The sequence below is a fragment of the Cucurbita pepo genome, chromosome LG05 (genome assembly GCF_002806865.2).
Source record: "Cucurbita pepo subsp. pepo cultivar mu-cu-16 chromosome LG05, ASM280686v2, whole genome shotgun sequence".
In the NCBI taxonomy this organism is placed as follows: domain Eukaryota; kingdom Viridiplantae; phylum Streptophyta; class Magnoliopsida; order Cucurbitales; family Cucurbitaceae; genus Cucurbita; species Cucurbita pepo.
In genome coordinates, this window is record NC_036642.1 from 3122594 (window position 1) to 3146241 (window position 23648).

At 37.4% G+C, this 23648-nt stretch overlaps 5 protein-coding genes and 1 long non-coding RNA gene across 8 annotated transcripts; 2 read left to right on the forward strand and 4 right to left on the reverse strand.

Annotated features, from left to right (window-relative positions):
• Positions 1-1507: 1507 nt before the first annotated feature.
• LOC111795324 lies at positions 1508-2121 on the reverse strand. The gene is made up of 2 exons (XR_002815193.1): positions 1909-2121; positions 1508-1770 (listed from the first exon to the last, which is right to left on the reverse strand). It is a non-coding gene; the product is annotated as an uncharacterized LOC111795324 (long non-coding RNA).
• Positions 2122-2380: 259 nt separating this feature from the next.
• On the reverse strand, positions 2381-3168 carry LOC111795729 (dirigent protein 22-like). Its single transcript, XM_023678293.1, has one exon. The coding sequence runs from the start codon at positions 3112-3114 to the stop codon at positions 2551-2553; it is 564 nt and encodes a 187-aa protein (XP_023534061.1). The 5' UTR covers positions 3115-3168; the 3' UTR covers positions 2381-2550.
• Positions 3169-4326: 1158 nt separating this feature from the next.
• On the reverse strand, positions 4327-10963 carry LOC111795835 (leucine-rich repeat extensin-like protein 5). 3 transcript variants are annotated; one of them, XM_023678438.1, is made up of 9 exons: positions 10856-10963; positions 9682-10006; positions 8948-9070; positions 8821-8866; positions 8649-8731; positions 7074-7151; positions 6919-6972; positions 6222-6356; positions 4327-6118 (listed from the first exon to the last, which is right to left on the reverse strand). In XM_023678438.1, exons 2-9 carry the CDS (start codon positions 9988-9990, stop codon positions 4616-4618), a joined length of 2331 nt encoding a protein of 776 aa, XP_023534206.1. In that variant the 5' UTR covers positions 9991-10006; positions 10856-10963; the 3' UTR covers positions 4327-4615. The 3 variants fall into 3 exon arrangements, with proteins under 3 accessions (XP_023534206.1, XP_023534205.1, XP_023534207.1); XM_023678437.1 differs by having other exon boundaries at positions 8821-9070; XM_023678439.1 differs by lacking the exon at positions 10856-10963 and having other exon boundaries at positions 8948-9120; positions 9682-9766.
• Positions 10964-12906: 1943 nt separating this feature from the next.
• LOC111795774 (protein YLS3-like) lies at positions 12907-13830 on the forward strand. The gene is made up of 3 exons (XM_023678351.1): positions 12907-13352; positions 13438-13527; positions 13656-13830. The coding sequence occupies exons 1-3, from the start codon at positions 13013-13015 to the stop codon at positions 13769-13771; spliced, it is 546 nt and encodes a 181-aa protein (XP_023534119.1). The 5' UTR covers positions 12907-13012; the 3' UTR covers positions 13772-13830.
• Positions 13831-14877: 1047 nt separating this feature from the next.
• LOC111795861 lies at positions 14878-17341 on the forward strand. The gene is made up of 2 exons (XM_023678473.1): positions 14878-15534; positions 17002-17341. The coding sequence occupies exons 1-2, from the start codon at positions 15040-15042 to the stop codon at positions 17044-17046; spliced, it is 540 nt and encodes a 179-aa protein (XP_023534241.1). The 5' UTR covers positions 14878-15039; the 3' UTR covers positions 17047-17341.
• Positions 17342-18403: 1062 nt separating this feature from the next.
• LOC111796110 (F-box/kelch-repeat protein At1g55270-like) lies at positions 18404-21717 on the reverse strand. Its single transcript, XM_023678804.1, has 2 exons — positions 21264-21717; positions 18404-19978 (listed from the first exon to the last, which is right to left on the reverse strand). The coding sequence occupies exons 1-2, from the start codon at positions 21324-21326 to the stop codon at positions 18728-18730; spliced, it is 1314 nt and encodes a 437-aa protein (XP_023534572.1). The 5' UTR covers positions 21327-21717; the 3' UTR covers positions 18404-18727.
• Positions 21718-23648: the final 1931 nt, after the last annotated feature.

Consider the following 23648-nt stretch of genomic DNA (forward strand, 5'->3'; position numbering starts at 1 on the left):
TCCAAAAACCTCTCTATGTAACTTCATCCATCTTCGTTTGAAATCGAGCTTTCTTTCTTTAATATTCAAATTTATAGAATTTAAAAACAGCTAAATCGTAGCAGCTCAAGCCCACTAGCAAATACGGTTCTCTTTGGAGTTTCCCAGTCGAGTTTCCCCTCAAGATTTCTAAATTGTGTATGTTAGGGAGAGGTTTCCACTCGTTTGTAAAAAAATGTTTCGTTCTCCTCTTGAGCCGATGTGGGATCTCACAATCCACTCCTCTTTGGAGTCCAACATCCTTTTTCACACTCGTTCTCCTCTCGAATTTACCTGAGATCTCACATAAATGGTAACACTTCTATAATTTGAGTGGGGTTATAATAATCTTTAGTTGCAAAGATTGGATGAGAAACAAAGTAAGCTTATTCACGGTATGGGTTAGCATCCACCAACAATAAGTGCATATTTCCTGCAACTTCCACTATGGTTCACAGTTTATGGATCATCATGGCTAACGTATTGACAGATTCGTGAAAGTAAATTTATACGCAACCCCACACCAAAACGGCTTGTACATACCAAGCCACAGCCTTTTGAGCCAATTTCGCCTGGCTTAGGCACCATGCTCAAAGTTCTTCATATGATTGAACTCAGTCTTCTAGTAGCCCTCCTAAGCATAGCTTCAGAATTGCTTACTAAGGCTAATTTGGGTGGGAAGATCTAAAGGACTCCGAGATTTGGCTTGCCCTTTGACTTAGATCAACTAGATTTGGCTAAACTCTGCTATTGAACTCACTTCTATCAAATGGCCAGTTTAAGTATTGTATGAGAAAGCACCTAAGTATTTGAATGGGAAGCACGTACCAAGAACGAAAACATACGAAAGCTTTGGAATATTATTTTCGAGCACTAGAGTGAAACTCATTCTTACCACAAGCTTTTAATAAAACACGTCCAAGAACATATCATAAAAATCGATCGTCTTTTTATTACTTTGGCTCAAAATGCTCCAAAACGCACCTCGTAACTAATATACCTATGCTACATAGTTTCCTAGGCATAGATTATTCTTTTAGACCAGCATTCTACATAGTTTCATGCCTAACATCCATGAGCAACTTTTTCCATTCCAAGGTATATGAATTTCATTACAAGAACAAACGCTCTAAACTTTGTATTTTGAATACCAAGTAAAGTAGGAGGATATATATATATATATATATATAGATGGTGGGCGTACCTGTATGTTCACCAATCTGGTTATGGAGATTGGAATCGGCTCTGAATGGTCCAAATGGCTCCTGCGGTTGCCCTCATCAGCCAGCCCGAACAGACAAGAGCAAATCAGCACTCACAGGCGTCTGATGACAAACAAAAAGCAAAGTGGTTGGTCGTCTCAAAGCTTACTTCCCACTTAAGCATTTCGTCGAACAACTGCTACGCACAATCAATTGATTGATGACTAATGCGTGTCGTTATGGTTTTCTACCATCACAGTAATAAATTATATGACTTGGAAGCTAAATTTGATTCAACTGGATAGTGGAATTACTATTCGGTCTCGAGTAGAAAAAACTGGACTTTCTATTTTCATTAATTGTTCGAAATTCCACCACGTGATCACAGCATGAACCAAGAACAGACAGAATCTTAAAGAAAAAAAAAAAAACAACAACAACAACATTTTCATCCCATTTTAGAAGAGTTCTTTGATTCCGAAACAGAGAATTGGAAGGGAGGTGGTCGGAGCACGGCTTCCTCTGTCTCAATTGGATCTGACCTCCGTATCTACAACAAAAGACAATAGAGGCGGCAAAAGAAACAGGAACAATCTTCAATTCGTGCACATTCACACAACAAAATTCAAGAACAAACCAGAATGAAAGAATTAGTAGTAAGAATTAATCTGGGAGAAAGGGAGAGAACCGGATCTTGGAGAACAAGTTTGGTATCATCTTTAGCAGGCCTGAACGGCGGTTTACGGGGCCTGTCCTTGCATTCTACAGTAGTCGTCGGATTGGTTGGAGTTGAAAGCTCTGAAGCTCTCATCGTCACTGGTTGAAGCTTCGAAAGGTGCTCCGATCAGAAATTTGCAGTTCAATGGCCGATTCCAAAATTTCTTCTTCGTCGGAGATAATAAATAAATAGGTTTAAATTTTAAAATTCCTTTTTATTATTTCATCTTAATGTTTTATAACCATTTTTTAGTGACCAAAAATATTTATACTTTTATTTTATTTTACATTTTTACCCCTCCCATTTTTTAATTTTATCTGATTCCATTAAATCCATTTCATTTTTGTTTTTGTTTGATTCAAATGTGTCACAATGAAAGTCCCACGTCCCCAATTTAGAAAATCATTATGAGTTCATAATAGAAGAATACTCTAAAAAAAGCTTAAAAAATAAAGCCTGTGAATACAATATCATACCATTATGGAGGGAGTGGTATTGATCTAACACGATGGATGATAGTAAGCAAGACGGGAGAAGAACAATAAAAAATAAGAACACAAGATTCAGCCTCGAAATCAAACAAACCCACATGGGAAATAAATAAAAATCCCATCAATAATGCAACACATAAATATTATATTCAACGACGGCATCCAACGAGGTAGCATTGAAAAACTGAGTCCTCGCCTGAGCAAACCCTCTCGCAAATCGGAACCGCCCGCTTCCACCGACCACCGGCATCTCTCGGACAGTGTTGAGAATGGGGTTATGGCCAAGGATAGCGATGGAGCTGCCGTTGTACTTGCCGGAAGTGAAGACGAAGTTCATGGCCATCAAAAGCCCAATCTCGGTCTGTGCGGCAGAGGCGTAGAGGCCCTGTGACCTCCCAACCAGCTGGGATTTGGGGTGTGGGCCGACCGTCAATGGGTTGTCGAACATGTTCACAAGCCCAAACAACGTGGTGTTGCTGAGCCCTGGCAACACCGCGATGCTGGTGGGCTTATTCCCGCCCACGACGTCGTGCCAATACAAATGAAAATGGGTCAGCTTCTCTTTCTTCAGCCGCAACACTTTGGGGTTCAGGTTGCTGGCGAATGAGTACTCCGCCGCCATGGCTGAGCTAATCATGGCCATGGACAACAAAACAAAGCACGAAATGGCGAGTTTAGCTGCCATGGCTGCCGGAACAGAGCAAAATTTGGGGGTTTGGAGATGAGGAAGCTAGAAGGGTAGAACGGGTATATATATATATATATAGACCCACGTGGCGTGTCAGAGTTGTCAGCTGTGCGAATACGACTGGAGGTGTGAATTGGACTAAATTGGCAGACCGATCATTTGTTTTTTTTTTTTTTTTTCTCTCTATAATTATTATTTTTTAAAAGAATAAATTTTCATACTAATTTAAATTTTTGTTAACTTTTCAAGTATAACAAAATTTAAATATTTTTTTAAAAATGAATTAAATGGAAAATTTAGATTAGTAAACTGAAAAAACAAGACACTAAATGTCAAACATGGCTTCTTTGAATATTAGAAAAGTCAATGACAATTTACTCTCTTTTATTGTAGATGGATTTGATTGGTTGGACTTTTAAATATTAAAATTCAATGAATTTGATTTTTGTTTTTAATAATTTTAATTTTTTTTAAGAAAAAAATAAATAGATAATTTTCTTAAAATATTTTAATTAAATATTGGCAATATAAATCAATAAACATGTCCTTATAATAATCATTAAATAGATACAGTACAAAATAGATAATCACGTCACAATTGAATAATTTATTTAATAAAGTAAATCAAAATCACTTATACATTATATTTGTGAAAATAAAATAAACCAAAGTTAGGATGGTGTCACTTCATTTGCTATTATTTTTTACCAGTTTGTGAGAGATTGAAATTGACTTGCATGTTGGTGAAGGTAACATATGGTTTGTTTACCTTGGATTTGTGTACAATAATATATAATCATTATGAACAAACAACCTAACATAACCTAACATAACCATACCGATATGGAATGGATTTCATTTGAATCAATTAATCCACTTTTTTTCTTCCAAATACAATCATTACCCCTACTTAAAAATTAGTGATAGTTCAGTTCACGTTATGGAGCAGCTGCTTATCTATAGCTCCTTGCATCAATACAAATCTCTCACGGGTATATATCTGAAGTTATCAATATAAATCATTTTCCTTGCACTTTCTCTATCATGTTCTGTGTGTTCATCTAGATCGAGTGTGTGCGTTGTTGTGCGATCTTAACAATTCATCTTAAAATTCAAACCTGTTTAGAATTGATTTTAAAGACCTTCAAAATTCTTGCTGGAGATGTTTTTTGTGTTGAGTAAAACTTATATAGTCAATAATTAAAGATAGGGGAATCAGAAGCTTATATGTCAGAAAATAGAGGTCACTAGTTGAGCTTGCTCAGTTCACCAGCAAAGTATTGAATCACATATCCATTCTAAGTAATTTTTCATATTTTTGAGCGGAACATAAATACAGTCAAGCTTTGATCTATGAGCTTAGTAGATGCTCATCACACTCACCTACATTCTTTAGAGTGGCCATTTTGGGACCTTAATGGGTGATCCCGGCTGATTTAGTCCATGCAGCACTTGGACTAACTAAGAACTACAAACACCTGATGCGGTTTGACAGTTCTCATCTAGGAAGATTGCTCCCCTGTTGTTGTGTGCCAGACACAGATGTAGGAGAGAACGGATCATAAACTTGCTGCCCTCCGGAACTTGGAGGTGGCTGGCCAGAAACAAATGTCAGATTGCCACTGTAGTGTGGAGGAGCAAACCGGACATCAGGTCGAGTAGCTTGCATGAGGAAACCTTGTTCAATTTGCATATGGTTCCCTGGTCTGTGAGGAAAATTGCCCTGCAAATTCGGCATTTGCATTTGCATACTTGGTCTAAAGTTTCTCTGATGCAGTTGTGTCCGAGGACCTGGGTCAAGGAAAGCAGGAAGCCTAGTTGAGACCTCTTGGATTCGATGATTACCAATCTGGCTACCAGCTTGGGGTCCGGGAAATGGTTGATTCCCAACTCTGGAAAAATTTGGGGCAGCCGGATGGAAAGATGGCGCCCCAGATGCAGGCTGCTGCAATGAAGGTACGGTTGGTGAGTTTTGAATGTTCAAATTGAGCATTGGTTGAGCAGACGGGTTTGGTGGACCCCGTGGTTGAAATGTAAAGTTACTTGTATTTGTAGGTGGTGTTGGACGGGTTAAAGCAGATCCAGCAATGAAGTTACCAGCTGGGTTATGTGCTGTTGGGGGTAATAGTGCTGAAGGAACTGAAAATGGTGGGCGATGCCCTATATGGGGTGACGGAATTGGAGCCTGGGGGGTGGATGGTCCAGAAGGAAAAGATGCATATGCATCCACATTGGCTACTGCTGTATTTGCAGGTACTGCGCTAGAAGAATTAACACCCTGCAGTGGAGCTGCACGAGGTCCTAAGGGTGGGGGAAATGATAGAGCTGTCTGTCCCATGTTATTTGGACCCTGCGGTGGAGGGTGTCCAGGAAAACCAGTAGAAACTGTGCTAGGAGGTGCCAAAGGGCGATCAGGCAGTGATCCTGAAGGAATGCTATTGGGAACATGTTGAGGCAAGGAAGAGGGAATTGATGACCCTGCCATATTTAGGAGTAGACCTGAAGGTAATGGACCACTGCCAGTGAAGTTTGGATTTGAGACGCTAGATTGAACCAATGAAGGCCGTTGAATTGTCAAAGGATGAACCCCAGGTTGACCAACGTGACTGGGCTGAGTCATGAAAGGTTGCTGCATGTCTTGTGCAGGAAACTGGTGTCTGGGAGGATGAACAGGGGGGGGCCGGAAAGCTGGGTTGAAAGGAATTGGAGTAGGTGGGCGAGACAAATGGATCGGGTTGTTCGTAATTGATGGAGGATCTTGTGGGGAAATAAATCCAGGAGCAGGGGTTAAAGTGTGAGAAGGGCCCCTTGGCAACCATGTGTTAGGATAATGAAACTGCCCTTGTGCTGAAGTTGGCGCATAAACCTCTCCTTGTAGCATAACCCCCTGGTTTGGCATAGGAGTCTGCCCAACATTTGATACCGTACCCTCGGCTCGGGTGGAAGAACTTTCCCCCCTAGAAACCAAATCGGACGACGTGGGACCAGTGGCCAAATTTCCCTGTGGGAAGAATTCGAGGAGTGATAAATAATGAAAATAAATTATCTCAAAGTAGATGAGAACCGTGGAGATAATCTCATTTTCTTAAAAGAAATTGACTAACCAATATTGAGGTGATTAGGAGTTCTATAACAGAAATTGCAGCGTCGATCTTATCAAATGTATCAGCTGACATGCAAACATACAGCTCTTCATAACCACTCTGAGCTTCGTGTCCATCAGTTGGTTTAATTTCGTCCTGCAAGAAGAGGGGCAGGGAGACACAAAGAGTAAAACTGTGAGATCTCATATCGATTGGAGAGGGAAACGAGTGCCAGCAAGGACGCTGGCCCCAAAGTAGATGGATTGTGAGATCCCACATCGGTTGAAGAAAGGAACTAAGCATTCTTTATAAAGGTGTGGAAACCTCTCCCTAGCGGACGTGTTTTAAAACTTTGAAGGGAAGCTCGGAAGGGAAAACCCAAAGAAGACAATATCTAACAAAAACTATAGTTCACAACTCCCTCAAGTTTTAAACCTCGGCAAAATTAAAAGAACCCTGAGGTGCCTTCAAACTTCAGAGCCATTCTCACAGAACAGACTCTAACTTCTAGACAAAATAAACAGCCACAGGTTGATCTAGTGAGCTTTGGAACAAATAAAAAGTAAAAGAGACTTCTGAAGAGATTCTTGACAGCTAAAAAGCCCTGAGGTGCTCATATATTTTGCAGTAAGAATAAAAGATTAGAACAAGATAACACGACAGACTGTGTATAACTGGTATAGACCATATCATGAATTTCATGAGTCAAAGGGATCACCTTTTCACCTGTCCCAGCTTTAATACCACAAATTTGTATTTTGGCTCCAGTTTCCTGACACGTTTAATAAGTCGAAATATACGTTAAATGTTGAAGAAAAGGGAGATAATCTTTAGCAAAACATTTCATAGTCTAGTCTAAAATGATTTTCTTACCTTTTCTAATCGCTTTTGATTTTCCCCACTGGGGCCGTATATTAAGCCAATAAAGTTGTAATCAGGATATTCTTTAACCTGCAAGGTAAATTCCACATGGTTATGGAAATAATAACTTATAACTAATAAATGTAGGGAACTGAATGGATGACTGAGCAAAACTCTCCTGTGTATTAGCAAAACATGAACTTGTTTCCTTACATTTCTTGTGTTTAGATTTACATACTAGAGTTATTCGAGTAGTCTTGATCAGGCTACCTTGTGGAGTGATTCGAATCACGAGTTTTCTTTACTCTTGATCTTGATCATCAAGGTAATCTGTTCCAAAACTTTTCCTTGGATTGTTTCCTAATCGTTTTTTAGATTCTTGGATAATTGAGATCTAAAAGTCTTGTTATTCAATAAGGTTGTTAGATCAAACTCCAAACACAGAGTTATGCCATAGAGGAAGCACCAAAAATGACTAGAGGAGAACACCAATCTCATAACCCAAAAAGGAAGCTCACCTGGACAGCCTATCTTGATCACAATTAACTCCAATAACAGAAAATTGACCTCTATTAATCTTCAGCTCAAAAATCGACTCAAAAAAGGACAAAATCCGATTGAGATAAAGAAAGAAATCCTCATTGCTCAAGCAAGAAAGATAGTATCACATGCAAACTATAAGTAGAATATGTGTAAACTATTCCTACCAAGCTAAAGACCATCAACTGCACCTACCTACCCCTGCAAGATCAATCTCCTAAGGAAATCCACCACCAAAAGGAAGATAACGGATCCCTCTAGAAGCTAGAATCCTGCCCCTTGGTCTACTACTAATAAGGATAAGCACTAAACAATCTTGATGCAATTTCAAATTTAGGAACACCACTTAAAACCAAAGTCTTTCTTCCCAAGACAAGGAAATATCAGCTGTAATGGTGGGCAGGTCTCATGAGGTCTATGTCGACTATCAGAATCAAATGAAGGTTGCAGCAATAAATTGGTAGCAACAATTAATCCTTATCAATACTCTTTCTTATCACTTTATTACTTGTTAGAGGCACATGCACTAGCATTCTTTAGTCTTTTTTTTTTTTTTTTTTTTTTTTTTTTTTTTTTTTTTTTTTTTTTTNAATTATAAGTTCTTAGAAATAAACCTAAGCTAAGCTTAAGCATCGTTATAAAATGTCCTTAATGATAATCAATAGTTCATGGGCTCAAATCCTAGGGAGCCTCCTTAGAAGGTAGAATGTTCAACTTTAACATCAAATAACATCACTAAATACACAATATACATATTCCATTAAGTGAAGGAAAATAAACAATCTCCTAACATAATTTTATTTATAAATCAAGTGAATGATCGTGATCCTCATGTAATAGGGGTATTAAAAGATCATGATTGACTTGTGAAAATAAGAATAACAGTGCTATATTAGATACCCTTCCAACCATGGTTATAAAAAGAATGAGACTTAAAACATATAGCTATCAGTAAGGGAAAGAGTAAATAAAATAAGAGGTTAATATGTTTCTCGTTTCTATGGCATCACCAAGCACGGAAGAAAGGTAATCCGAGACCAATCTTACTGGGAGAAGTAACTTGTCTGCTTTCAACAAGGGCCTATAATCAGGAGGGGCCTTATAACTTGGATTCAGTTTTAGTATTTCACCTGTATAATAATGATAAAAAAAATTCAATAGATAGCATTCAAAACTCAAATTGAGGGCATAATAGAAACAAGTCACTAACTAAGCATACCAATAACTTCACGTTTCTCAATCTCCAAAAGTTCGTTGTTTCGCACCTGTATATTATGATTAAGGCATATATCAAAATCATCCAGAGAAAAAACTGTCCCTGAAAGTAATACGAGCTCTGAATTTACCTCATTAGTTGCTTGGGATCCCGGGGAATCATCAACATTCTCAGCTTCTATTGCTGAATCTTGTGTCTCTGGAACCTCCAGGGTTCCAGACTTAAGGAGTTCCATGATTTGTTCCAATCGAGTCTGCTCAAAATATGTATAACCATAGAGGCAGTTATGTCACTAAGTAGCACCTGGATGGGAATGTTCCATGCGAAACAGTCACACAGAAGACTAACATTTTAGCACCAAATAAGAAAAAGGGGAAATTCAATGGTAGCAAATTGACAATATTCAACTGTATGAAAATGGTCAAAGATGGCTTCAAAAGAATAACATATCAATTCAAAGAAAAAAGAAAGAAATATGTGTTCAGAGAGGAAGTTAACAAATCTCCTTTTCTTCATCCATAGATGATCTTATTTCAAGCCATGTTGACTGGCATCTCAACATTAAGTTACTGGTAAAGCAATAACTGACCTAAATGATACAAATAACGCAAAACATCATCCCAAATATTAGAAGAGAAAAGGCTTAGGATTGAGATACGAGAAGGATTTTATCCCATATTATACCTTGAGATATGAGTAGGAATTTATCCAAGATACACAGTGATAGGGAAGTGTGACACTTCAAAAGCTCCACAAAATAAACAAAATAAACGCATTTTCTATTGACTTTGAGTTGTGCCTTTAACACGTGGCACGGATACATGGATACATAGAAAAGGAAAAGAGAGAGTGCTCCACAAATACCTGATAAGCTATGAGCCTCCCCCTTCTAACTGCAGAATCCTGTGTTAGATCAGGACCCCACTTTGTTTTTCTTTGAGACTGTTTCTCATTTTCTCCATTAGCTGATTCATTCCCTCCCAACTTCTTGTTCACTCGAAAGACGGGAACCAAAGATCCTGAAAGCTTGTTTTTTGGTATAACAAACCCAGTCTTCGCTGCAAACATGGAAACCTTTTGGCTTCCCATTGGTGCAGCAGATGAATTAGTTGCTCCAGACATCTTTGCATTTCCCGGTTCAATATGCGACGTCTTTTCAACCTCTGCACTCATATTGTTCTCCAATCACCTAAAAAACAAAAGATATATCCTATGTGAGAAAACCTCAAGTACAAATAAACTTGTAATTGCCATTTTACACCCTGTGTAAAGTATTCATGAACAATAGAACAAAGGAACGAGAAACTTGCATGACCCCGAGTATAATAATATATTATAACGGTTCAAAGAATGAAATGTGGGTAATAGGGAGGGGGTAACTATCCAGGGAAAAATTCTAGCTTGATGCTTAGAAAATTGATAAATGTAAATAGCTGAGCTTGCCATAAATATATATAACTTTCATGTGTTCTTCTCATCATGATGAGGAGAGAAAAACTCAGATCCCTGGTGGATACAACAAAAAACAAAACAAAACAAAACAGAACAAAAAATCCCAGATGTTTCCAACAAATAATGTCCTTAGCCAACTAAAGTGCAGTGATTGCCTATTTACCAGTCGAAGCTGAACCTGCCACTGCAAGGAAACTCGATTGTGCTTCGATCTACACTGAACAACCATTTTTGTCCGCATAGCACACACAATATTATAATCACATTGACGCATTCTCTAGAACACGATATTATTCCTGATCGTGATTCATGAAGTTAGATAATGATATCTTTACAAGAAAACACCTCCACCCCACAGATTGCAAATCTTAGCTGCTGGTCTCAAAGACAACAAAGTTCTAGCTCCCATTGAATTACAAGGCTTAATAAAGAATGATCATGCAAAAAACAAATTTGTAGCTTATTTTGAGGTTGCACCGGCGACAAGGGGGCTAAGAATTTGTCAATTAGAAGTCCATTTTCTTTCCCTTGCCCCAAGTCATCTCAACAACCAAACAAAAACCAAACAGTAGAGAGATGAAAGTACCTGAACCGCTGCGTTCTTCAAAACTGAATCCACAATGAAGAATTGCCGCACTTACGAGAGCACACAAAGTGCTCCGGGAAATTGCTTCAGTCAGAACAGAACAGCGTTTCTCCCGTCCGGCACCTTTGTTCACAGCTCACTGGGCCGACCCGGTTAATATCCAACGTAAATAGACCCGGGCCTAATCCAAACCAAATGGGCCACATATCTTGGCCCAATTATATTCGGGCCTAAGGTCCATTGTGGCAAGTAGCTAGTTTATACCCGAGTATATTCGGTCAGCTCCCCAACCTAAGTAGCTCTTTAAAAATAAAAAATAATAATTTAAAAAAAAAAAAATCAAAATTTCCGCCGCAATTTATCTAATATTTTTTAAAATAAAAAAAAAATACAATTCTGTTATGTATGTCAGTCAATCTCATAATTTTAAACTGTATCTATTCGGGAGAGGTTTCTACATCCTTATAAATAATGTTTCGTTCTCCTATTCAATCGACGTGGAATTTCACGAAAAAATATATATTATAAATGATAGCTCATAAATAAATAAAAATAAAATAATAATAAGTTATTATATAGTTGTAGACAAAAATATTTGAATTTTGGTAAGGGTATAGTTGTAGGTTATTAAAATTGGAATTAATTTTGGGTAGGACATTAGTCACTTGCCGGCAGTTCGGGTGGACAAACAGGGTGGCGTGAATGACCGACATTATGAGCATAGACACGCTTGTCGGATAAATCGGTATTATTACGTACAAAAAAAACATTAATTCCAAACAAAAATATGTGTTTAAAATAAGAAGTTCAAAATAAAATTTTAAATTCAAATAATTATCAAATTTATTGATAAAAAGTAAGTCGTGGCTCAGTTTTCTTTCTCTCTCTTATTTGATGGCTCGATTTTTCCACGTGATTCAATTTTACTCCTAATATAAAGTGTGAAAATTTGTAAGTTACTGTTGTCGTTTGTCAATTATCATAAAATTACTTATTTTCAATTCGATAATTAATTGCAAGACTACATCTAAGGTTGTTGCACGTTGCAACATGTACATATGAGAGGTCTCCTACGCATATATTGTGGCTACCTAATTTACCTAAACATTTAATGAGCTTTATATATATATATATATATAGTTGTGTTTAATAAATATAAATTTTTAAAATATTGAATAAATCAATAATTAGAGATAAAACTGAACTTATAATTTTTGTCCTTAAATTTTAATAATTTTACTAACTAAATTCACGTGATTTAAAAGTCATTTTTACAGTTTTGTTTTTGTATAATAAATTAGTTTAATTTTTACGTACTTTTTGTAAATTTTACCTGTCCAAGTAATTTTAATATGATGCATTTATTATATTACATAGGCGTTAGATTATGATAACACAATAGAGATGTATTAATGCATCTTTGAAAAGCGTACAAAATTTTAAATTTTGAGATAATAGATTAAAAAACATAAATTTAAAAATAATTATTATTTAATAAAATTATTAAAAAAATGTTATTCTCCATATTATATGAAATTCTAAACTGTTAAAAGAGATTACTTAAAAGCCTAATATTATGAAAAAAAAAATAATGGTAATAATATTATAAAATTAAATTTTTTAAAAATGTTTTTGACATAATTGGACATTCTCTTTTTTAAATAAATAACAAATAATTCTTTCTTACTAAAATATGAATCAAATATAGAAAAATTGAGACAAGCACAAAGGAATTCGGAGCGGAGCACGTAGAATTCCGTGTGAATCAGCAAGGACCACCTTGCGAGGCTAAATATTCTTAGATGACAGATAGTGAAGTAGTACCGTGAGGGAAGCGTGAAAAGAACCCCATCGAAAATAGAACATAAAACCGTAAGCTTCCAAATAGTCGGAAAAGACCAGGATTCTAACCGTGTGCTTGTTGAAGAATGAGCCCGTAGGCAATATAATTTAATAATTATATGTATTTTTTTAAAAATTAAAGTTATAAGTAATGAATGATAAGATAATCATGAAGGTAACGAGTGGTCACAATAAGTGCTAAACCAATCACTACCACCCACTCTCTTTAATTCCCATTCACCATAAAAACCCACTGCCCCTTCTCCCCGCCCACTCCGCCCAATTCCCAGTGCCACCGCTCCCTCCAAAGCAATCATGACCTCCAAATCGCCTTCAACTAATTTGGCTATGTCATGCGCCCTGGCGCTGCTCTTCCTGGGCTTGGTGACCTCAAACGTAGACCAGGACAGAGCCGAGTGCACAGACCAAGTGGTCGGGCTAGCGACTTGCCTGCCGTACGTGGGCGGCGAGGCGAAAGCGCCTACACCCGACTGCTGCAGCGGCCTCAGGCTTGTGGTTCAAAAGAGCATGAAATGTCTCTGCGTGCTGATAAAGGACCGTAATGACCCCACCCTGGGCCTCAAAGTGAACCTTACACTCGCTCTTGGACTACCTAATGTATGCCACACCCCGGCCAATATAACAGATTGTATCGGTAATTGATTCGTTCGTGATTCATATGTCGTATCATTATTAATGTAATCTGTGTGACGTTAATTGTTGGAGTATGTGAACTACAGGGCTTCTCCATCTGCCGCCCAACTCCGCAGAAGCCAAGGATTTTTTGGGGCTAAGCGCCAAGGGAGCAAACGTTACATCTGCTCCCACGGGTAATGATACTTATTAATTTCTTTTAGAGTAAGAACAGTAATTAGATGTATTTCTATTTGATCTTGACATTAATTAATCGTTAACGTACGCTAATTAGTCTAACAAAACATGTTTTAATTTGTTGCAGCGAGCAGTAATCCCACAGAAAAGCCTGACGTAAAAAATGACGGTGGAATGAGAAAACAACGGATGGGGGTCGAGATTTTCATTTCATGTATTGTTCTATTCACTTCTATTTGGTAGTGTACCATTTTTAGTTCTCCCAAACTCTCCATAAATAAAATAAATATTTAATTAATTAATCATGTGATAACGGGATTATTATCGATATAGTCCATATTGGTCGCTCGTTTTTTTGATATTGTTATAGAATAAATGTTTTTTAATTTTATCAAAAAATTTGAAGAACCGTCGTGTAAAGTTTATACGTGTTCTTCAAATAAATTAATAACACTATTTTTTTAAAGTTCAAGAGTATGTATCAGCTTCACCATTTTAAAACACAGAAGGTTTCAACAAATGCTTTATTCTCCTCTCTCTCTCAACGTCCTTGCTTGCACACCACCCGGTGTCTAACTTTGATACAATCTGTAAAAGTCTAAGTCCACCGCCAGCAAATATTGTCTGATTTAGCTCATAACATATCATCATCAACCTCACGATTTTAAAACGCGTCTACCACAGATCTCACAAATTTTATTAATTTAACCTAATATAACATTATGTATGAGTGTATTCCTATTGTTATTACATAATATTTTTTTTATTATTATATTGATATAATTTTTATTTTAAAACAAAATAATCCTCGACTATGATATGATATATGATGATGATGTTTCTAAAGATAGCATATGGTCTTTAAAATATTAATTCAATCAATCAAACATTATATAACATGACAAATTTGAATCTAAGAAACTGTGTTTCTAAAGATTGCTTGTGATCTTAAAACGCTTCTTCAATCAATCAAATGTTATACGACACAACAAACTAGCAGACAATTCGCCATTATTATTATTATTTTGAACCACAAAATTTTGTATAATTATATTGGAACGGGCGAATAGAAAAATAATAAAAATAAATCATAAATTTAATTTTTACATCGTAATGTCAATAATTACATGTGAAATGTAAGATTTAAATATTATATTTCTCCTAATTTTAATTAATGGATTGAGGTAAGTCGAGATTTAATTTAATTTTTTTGATTTAAATTATTATAGGGATAATTAGAAAATATTTAAAATTGGGATCCAATAATAATTTAAATTTAATTTATTTAATTATACCTCCATATTACAGGCTTTGAAACGGGGATTCCGCTAAAATCCAATTTGAGAGGGATAAGGCTGATTAGCCGCGTAACAATGACAAGATTTTTAGCTAAACATAGTCAATCTTGATCAACAACAATCCGTACGCCGCACCAAATCGATTGCTCGCTCGAACCCCTCCTTTCGGAGTTCAATCAATCTTTCATTTCTGCCTTCTCCAAGAACACAGCCATGGCGCCGACCCCTAAATCTCATCTGGGTGTAGTCTTTTTTACCTTCATCGCCTTCTTGGCTTCGATTCCTGAGCTTGCTGTGGCCGGATCGGATGCTCCCACGGTCTATGATATTCTCCCCCAATATGGGCTTCCGAGTGGCCTCTTACCTGACTCTGTCGTCGATTACTCCCTATCTTCCGATGGTCAATTTGTTGTTCATTTGGCCAAACCCTGTTATATCAACTTCGATTACTTGGTTTATTACGACAAGACCATTACTGGGAAGCTTAAATACGGCTCCATCACTGATCTCGACGGTATCGAGGTTCGGAAATTCTTGATGTGGCTCGATGTGAAGGAAATCAGAGTCGATTTGCCGCCTTCTGATAATATCTACTTCCAAGTTGGATTTATCAATAAGAAGCTCGACATCGATCAGTTTAAGACCGTTCATTCATGCCGGGACGATGGTTTGGGCTATTGTCTTGACTCCTGGAAACGGATTCTTGAGGTATATTCTTAGCCGCCATTCGCTATTGTCAAATCTTTCCTGCTTTGGATTATCTACTTTCGAATCTTGTTTAACTCATGGGTATCTGTTTGTAATCGCTCTGGTTTGTTCGTGATTAGAACTCTTTGATTTTGGTGCTTTTTATTGTTCTTCCATTTGATGCAGTAAAATTTGTTCAAGATGTTTTACAGATTCTTTGGACTTGAGAGAAATCTTGCATTTAAAACACGATGGCGTGTATGAACTCGATTGTTAAATGAAACCAGTTCAAGAGAATTTAGACCTTGTTCTGTCAAAATTTATGTTTAGTACCCCACGTCGAATATTTCTTTTCAAGCGTTGATTTTTGGTGAGCGCATCATTCTGTGTCTTGAAGTTATCATCTTGTTGGGCAGCCTTTGTCATGACGTGATCAGGATTTTTTTGGTAGAAAATTGTTTGCTTATTTTTTTTAAATAGGCAATGAACGAATTTATTGACCAAAACACATAAACAATATACTAAAAGGAGAAGGAATAACTCCAAATGGTCAAGGGAATTACGAAAAGGACTTCCATCCAAGGGCAAATTGTTTGTCATTCAGGATGTTTGATGGCTTTGATCCAATTTTATAGAACCAAACCATTTTGAAGCATTTCAGTGTCTATATCCCTTTTGAATTCCTTTGCTATAAGAAAATTGAACCTCTGAACAATAATCTGGACCTTGAGGAGCCTCGTCTTTCGCTCTTCTCAGTTCTCTGAAATGTTCTGAGATAACAGTCAGTGTTTAATTAGTTTTTGACCTTCATATGAAGAAAATGAGGAATATGAACTCAAATTGGCTGATCTTGGCTCTGTCCAGGTTGATTCAATTAAGTTTCGGCGAGTTGCATTTGTTTGTGGTATTAGAACTTGTAATTCCACACCTTTATCGAGTTTAAATTATATTTCATAGTCATTAGGCTGCAACTGTCATATATTGTTATTCAGGACTTGTCACAACTTCAGTGAACAGGTGATCAGATTAAGCTAGACTGCCTTCATTTTGCCTCCTCTATTCTGTTAATGTTATTGTTTCAAATTCTGCTGATGTGATCTTCCAATGAAATGGCCATTTTGGTCGATCGATAATCTAATATGCTAGTTTCAATGAATCTCGTTATTTAAATTTCATAGCTGCTTGGATTTGGATCAACTCATTGCACATGGCCACTCTGTTTCTCTCACTTATTGCTTGATCACATCGAAACTTCTCGAACATGTTGCTGTTAATTTATATTGGTCTTTGGCATTAGCTAGCTTATCCAGGGGGAATTGTGTAAGATATGCTCAGTTACAGGGTTGCTTTGTCTTTTAAGCACCAATATGCTTCACTAGGTTCAAAAAGCTTACTCACTTGTTGCAAATAAGTTCAAAGAATGTTACAAAGTGAGTATGGTTGGTGAGTGATTCTATCATGCTAATACTTTTTCATTGGTGATCACAGCTCCCAACTCCAGTTGACGACGTCCCGATGCTAGTCACCGAGTAGCCTCTTTGTCCCTTGTCCGAGTTTTTGGCCTTCTTGCTGCATTATCTAAATGACCAGAAGAAGAGGTTTAGTAGTTTTCGGTATGTGGTCTCAGTTTAGACGGCAAAATATGAATGTCTATCTTGGTAGACCTATGATGTAAAGCCACTATGATGGTATGTTAAATATTAGGTGAGTCTTGTGTTTGATCCTCAGAAAAAGTGCCTAAAACATTGGCATTTGAGGAACTATAAACTGAATGGATTTGAATGAGATGTGATATTAAATAGTATGAATTTGCTCACGTTTTATACTATGTTGCTGCTTACTCGTTGAATATGATTAAAGATCACCAAAGAATCTCTTCTCTTTTTCAATTGTCTAATGTTTCTTAGATTCTCTGAATTGTAGTCTTGAAATAGTTCATGGTGTTTGGTTGTGTTGCATGTTTCATCTTTATGGAGAATGAGATTTCTTTCAGATTCAATGGAATGGGGAATTATTTGACGATATTGGCTTATGTTTCATAAAGTTTTCTATTCAACTCTCCATTAGTATCTAAATATTAGATGAATTCGTATTCGACCCAAACAGATAATCCGATTATGCTGTGTTAGATCTTTTTCGAGTTGGGTTAGGTTGAATCGGTGAGAAATCAAATATTAAGTTCGATTCACCTAGGTCACTAATCCAACTAATATAAATTTTTAGTTAGTCCCAAAATTTTCGGTCGGTGAAGTTAGGGTGGTGATCCATTCGACGTCGAGTTAAGTGTCAACCCAACTCCATTGATAGTTGATCACCAACAAAAAGAAAGAAAGATCGATAAAAGAATAAGAATCTTTGTATTTATTGGTAAGACGGGTCATAAATTAGAGAAGAAAGTCATCATGTCGTCGAACCGAACAAATAATTAAATTATAATAAAAATTATAGCATGTGGTTAATGTTGAGCAATGTAAAAGAATGGCATAAAAATAGGAAAAGGGTTATCAAATCATGTCTGGAATATCTCACTTTTCCAGTCACTAAGCTTTACCTTTCATCATCTTGCCTATAAAACGCACCTCCGTTGCCATTTCCACTCCCAAGCAGCTCAGCCACCCATTTCTCCCTCAAAATCAAAGCCAATTGCTGCAATGGAAAGCTACAGAGACATTTTCATTCAAGTGCAGACCACCAACAAGGACCAAACTTGCCCGAGAAGGAAGTTAATGGCGACGACGACGACGACGACGACGGAGAAGGACACGAAAGACGACATCAATGAAAGAGCTGAAGCTTTTATCAGCAACTTCCATAATCAGCTCAACCGTCGTCTCTGGGAGACGATCCCTCAAGCAAAGATCTGAACCATATCACCTTGGCTTCCTTGCAATGGCACCAAGTTCCTGGAGTTGCTTTGTTCCTTTTAATCTCCTTTGATTGATCATCATTTCACAAGTAAAACCAGAAACCAACTAATCGTGACGACCCGTAAATGGAATGTTGTTTATATTCTAATGAAATGTTTATATTCACAAGGCATCTCTAAGATTACATAGTAATAGCATAAGATCCCCCACAAAATAAACAAACTAGTCTGAGATTGATTGATTGATGGACAAGATTTACTTACAAGTATTTGCTTTCTGTTCATGAATGTAATGAAATGGTCTCAGAACTCTAAGCCAAAAGCAAATTCTAGAACTAATCCCTCTTCTCATGCCTGGAGCACTTGACAATGCACAATATGACTCTTCAACCCGCTTCGCCCAGCTATGCTCGACAATAAATTTGTAACTAACGTCCTCAGGGGACCTTTCCCAGCAATATTTTCCCATAGGTGAGGATTGCTCTCGACACTTTTATCCAGACTCGAAACGTCGACAAGGCTGATACTCATGTTGTTGCGTATAATGCAAAGCTTCCCATTAAGCGAAACGAGCGCAGCAGCCTCCAGAGCATGAGAACTTCCAAGATGGAGCTTGCTATCCATGAATTTGTTCCATGAATCTGTTGCACTATCATAAACCCGTAGCTTGCATCCATCACTACAATCCAAGGCATAAAGTTGTCCATTCAAAGAAATACTTGGGTTTCGCCAGCCAGCGATCATACCGTCACTAACCGACGTCCAAGTATTAGTTTCGGGAGAATAGGCTTCGCTCATGACCTCTCTGCGAGCTCCGAGTCCTTTAAGGAACCACAACCCGTCATGAACTACACCAATTAATGGAACCATAGCTGAGCTCATATCTGAAATAAAGCTCCACTTGTTCTTGTTGGGATCATAAACTTCAGCAGAACGAAGAGTTCTCTGGATCCCCTCACATTCACCGCCAGCAACATAAAGGCAGTTGTTTATAACACAAGAACCGAAACAATGACGTTTTCGAAGCATATCAGGTGCTCTATGCCACTTGTTTGTACGGGCACTGTAGAAAATCACACGCCTCATCGATCCCCTTATCGGATCTTTCCCTCCAAATAAGTATAGGTGGCAACCGCTAAGAACAGCACAGCCAAAACCAAGAGCCTCAGAGTATTCGACGGGAAGGGGTGGAAGTGATTGCCAAAGCTGGTAGGTCGGATCAAAAGCATGCCACGAGATCCTTCGATCACGGTCTCTTTTGATAACATAGACCCACTCATCTGCCATGCCAAGACTTTTCCTTAGAGAATAATAAAAGTTTCCCATCAGAAGTCGATACCATCTCTTGCAAACAAGGCGGAGTTTCCTATGTTCCACTCGAGGGACTCGAATCAGACAAGCAATGGCAAGATCGTCTGGAAGGCCTGGTAGAAGCGGAGGCTGGACTCGGGTCCTTTCTCTCCGTGAAGTTTTACTTCTATGCGCATTTGGATTAATATCAGGCTGGATACATATTTTTGAGCCAGGGACGAACTTTCTAGCTCCAACAACTGTTTTCAAGCCTGAGTCTACTTTGCAATAGCATGACACAGAATCAACCTACAACATATTTCCAGTTAGATGCAAAAATTTACATATCAACTACCCAAAAACGAAAAACGAAGACAAAGATAACCCATACGAAAACCAGTGGATCGTCTATGACATTCAGTTCGAAGTCCTAAGTTTTGCCCCTATATTTGGATAGTTGGTATTATGTGTCCAAGTATTCTAGAAAGGACAGTACGACATCCGAGGATTACACCGCAACTTCTATCTTTAGTTCAATAGGACTAAAGGGCACAGCTCCTATGGTGGCCTGGCTGCATAAAGGGCATTCGGAACCAACCACGCCGTGAGGAAGACCATAACAAACTGTACTATGTTAAAAGGTTTGAGCACATCACATCACTTCCTCCAAGATGCGCATACTCGTAAAAATCAACGGGAAACAACGAAAAGTCTCACTCAATATACACCTACCAGAGGATATATTAAATTTATCTTATGAAGCTTATTGTAACAACCCAAGCCCACCGCTAGTAGATATTGTCCTCTTTGGACTTTCCCTTTCGGGTTTGCCCTCAAGGTTTTTAAAACGCGTCTACTAGGGAGAGGTTTCCACACCCTTCTAAAGAAGGCGTCGCTCCCTTCTCCAACTAATGTGGGATCTCAGACTAATCTTGCATATTCTTAGTCGAATCAATTCGCCTATCAGTGAATCTTTAAAAATCGACATGGATCTAACACTCTGTGCAACTCGAATCTGCAGCGACATTTTGTTCATATTTCATTACACTCATAAGTTCCTCCAAGATGCAGCTTCAAAAGAAGTAATAGAATAAAACCAGAACAACTTGTTCCAATACAAACCCAAAATCCCATGAAAAACTTAACTAGAGTTCACTCTAACACTAAGCATCGTTGTGAACATACTTGGAATCAATTCTCAAAGAATATTGACAACAAAATCCAGCATTCAGAACGCAAAAAAAGCAAATCTAAGAAGAATAATTAGAATATTCAACAAAATGCTGATGAAATAAGCCACGAATTGGGCACAATCCAGGGAACCTAAAAAAATCCACCGCAGAAAACCCCAATAATCGAAGTAAGATACGAGAATCATCGCAGACGAATCAAACTTCAAATTCTTTCTCAAACTACAGTGCATTAGCTAAAACCCACTACGATTTCACTAGAAAATCGCGAAGTAAAACCAGTAAAGAAGAAATGCGAGGAGTTGCGGGGCGAAGAAAAGCACTCGTAATCGAAATTACCGAGAAGCATTTCCACAGATCACTTAATTGGCAGTAAATTAAGTGTAAATTTGGATTCAACTAACCAGTGGAGCTTGAATTCGAAATCCCCTTTGAGCACTTGAAGATTGTTCAACCGATGCGTTCATTTCGAAAGCAAAGAACCATATATTAAATTTGTAGGCGCACCCAGCATCCAAAGCGAGGTTAAAAGAGGCCAAGTAGAGTCGGATCACGAACCCTTTGAGCTAAAAACTTGAACCCTTGAAAAATCTGATCTAACAGAAGGAATTAACCCCAATAACCGCTTAGAAGGACTACAAAGCGTGAGAAAAAGGGAACCCAGATTCTCTCTCTCTCTCTCTCTCCCTATCTCTCTCTCTCTCTCTCCTGCGCGCACACAAAAACGCAGAGAGAAGCAGTCCACTCTCCTCCCTTCTTCTCTGGTAGCTAAACTAAAAAGAAACAATTACATGCCACAGATGGGACGCTGTGCTACACCCAAATACTGATTTTTTCTTCTTTTTTTTTTTTTTTTTTTTTTTTTCCTCCAAGCGAATATAAACAAAATTTATGGACAGCACCTAAAGTTCCATTGTTTAATTAAGTTTTTTGAAGTCTGACAAAAAGACAAGGAACTCTAATGAGAAGGGTCCTCTTTGTTGTTACCATTAATGGGTTTAATGGGTCAAAACCCAATTTTTAGGGGAAAGAGAGAGACAAGTCAATGGAACCCTTCCTCTCTTACCCATTTCACAAATCCCTTTTAGCTTTTTTCTTTTTTTTCTTTTTTTTTCTCTCTTTTCTGTTTGAATAATTATTTTCCAGAGAGAAAGTGAGTTGAAGCAGTAAACAGAAGACAATAATAATAGCCTTATTAACCAATATCAACACTACAATCATTGAGTTTTCTGCATTTTCCGATGCTATAATGATTCTACTTTCTCTCTTTCTTTCTTTTTTAAGTTCTATAAAATGGAAGATTTGAACTTAAGGTGGGTTGAAAGTAGATCATTTATTTTAGCAGTGTCTTTCTTTCTGCTTTATTTTTGAAATCAATGTAGAAAAGAAAAGAAAACAAATCTTCACAAGTTGACGAACTTAGCTTTCATTGCAATTTGTTTTATTGTGTTTCAAAGTTCGAAATTTTTTAATGAAGGGTAAAGGTGAAATTGGATCATAAAGATAAGCATACGATACAAGAAAACTAAAGATAAGATGACTAAACAACTACCACCTAACAAAAGTGAGAAGGGAAGCCTGGGTCTAAACCCAAGCTCCTTGGTTCGTCTGTTCCTCGTTTATATGATCTTAGTCTAGTCCGATATGGTTCTCTTTTGACCCAATACGAAAAGTAGTCGACAAAAATTCTAAGAGAGTCATGTAACTCTTTTCTCGTGAAGAAGGTAAGCTCTCCCCAATCGTATGATAGATTTAGTAGGACAAAATAGGAGAATTGAAACATTAGATCAAATCGAGTACATAATCTGGAGAGATGAAATAAAACGTGTAAGGGCGGAGATCATACAAGTTCAATATATGAAATTCAGTATATTTGTACAACTGCCCCCAACTGCCATTTAAATTTGCAACCATTGTTACTGATATAAGGAAAAGGAAACGAATATAAAGCTTTCACTGGACTCCCAATTTTCTTTCTTCTCAAAGATTGAAGTTTCATTGCCTGCTTTTCTAGAACGAACAGACCCAATACTTACTCAATTAGAACAGACCCAATAATACCACTAGAACGAAATAATAATCAATAATTCTCATGAATTTCCAAACAGTAGCACCCGATCGAACACTAAATCACAGATAAACAACTTAAAACCTACTAACAAGGCACAGAGAGGGCATCTACTCACTCGAATATGGATTGAACTGAAGTGACAACACTGGGAAATAATCAAAAAGCTAAAATGTATACAACAGTTTCATTTCTTTAAAGTATGTGAAAGAAAAATTGACCCTACAAACCTGGTTTCTACGTTCTGAAATGATAAGGCCCTAACAGAAGGTTTCAAATTTATTTCGGGTCAACAACAAAATATTACAAAAACTATGAAATTCTTCAGAAGGGGGTTAGAAGAAGATAGCCCCAGAAAATCGAGGGATGCCCCAGAAAACTGGGTTTTAAAGAGCTTCGCCTAAGCGAAGAAAAAGCACAATGCGGCCCAATGGTAAAGCCCTCAAGATCTCTCTACCCTCCACCATATTCTAACCGGTAAGATACGAGCAAAAAGAACAAAGTAATCCTACTTTGTTAGTACCATCTTAACCACCACCACCTAAGAAACACTGCACACAACTCTACATTCCTAATGGGTCCAAAAATGGACACGTTTTCTCCTTTACCCCCATAATGACAATAAGTTTTGACAATAATCACTTTTAACACCAATAGTCGAAACAAAAAAAAAAAAAAAAAAAAAAAAAAAAAAAAAAAAAAAAAAAAAAAAAAAAAAAAA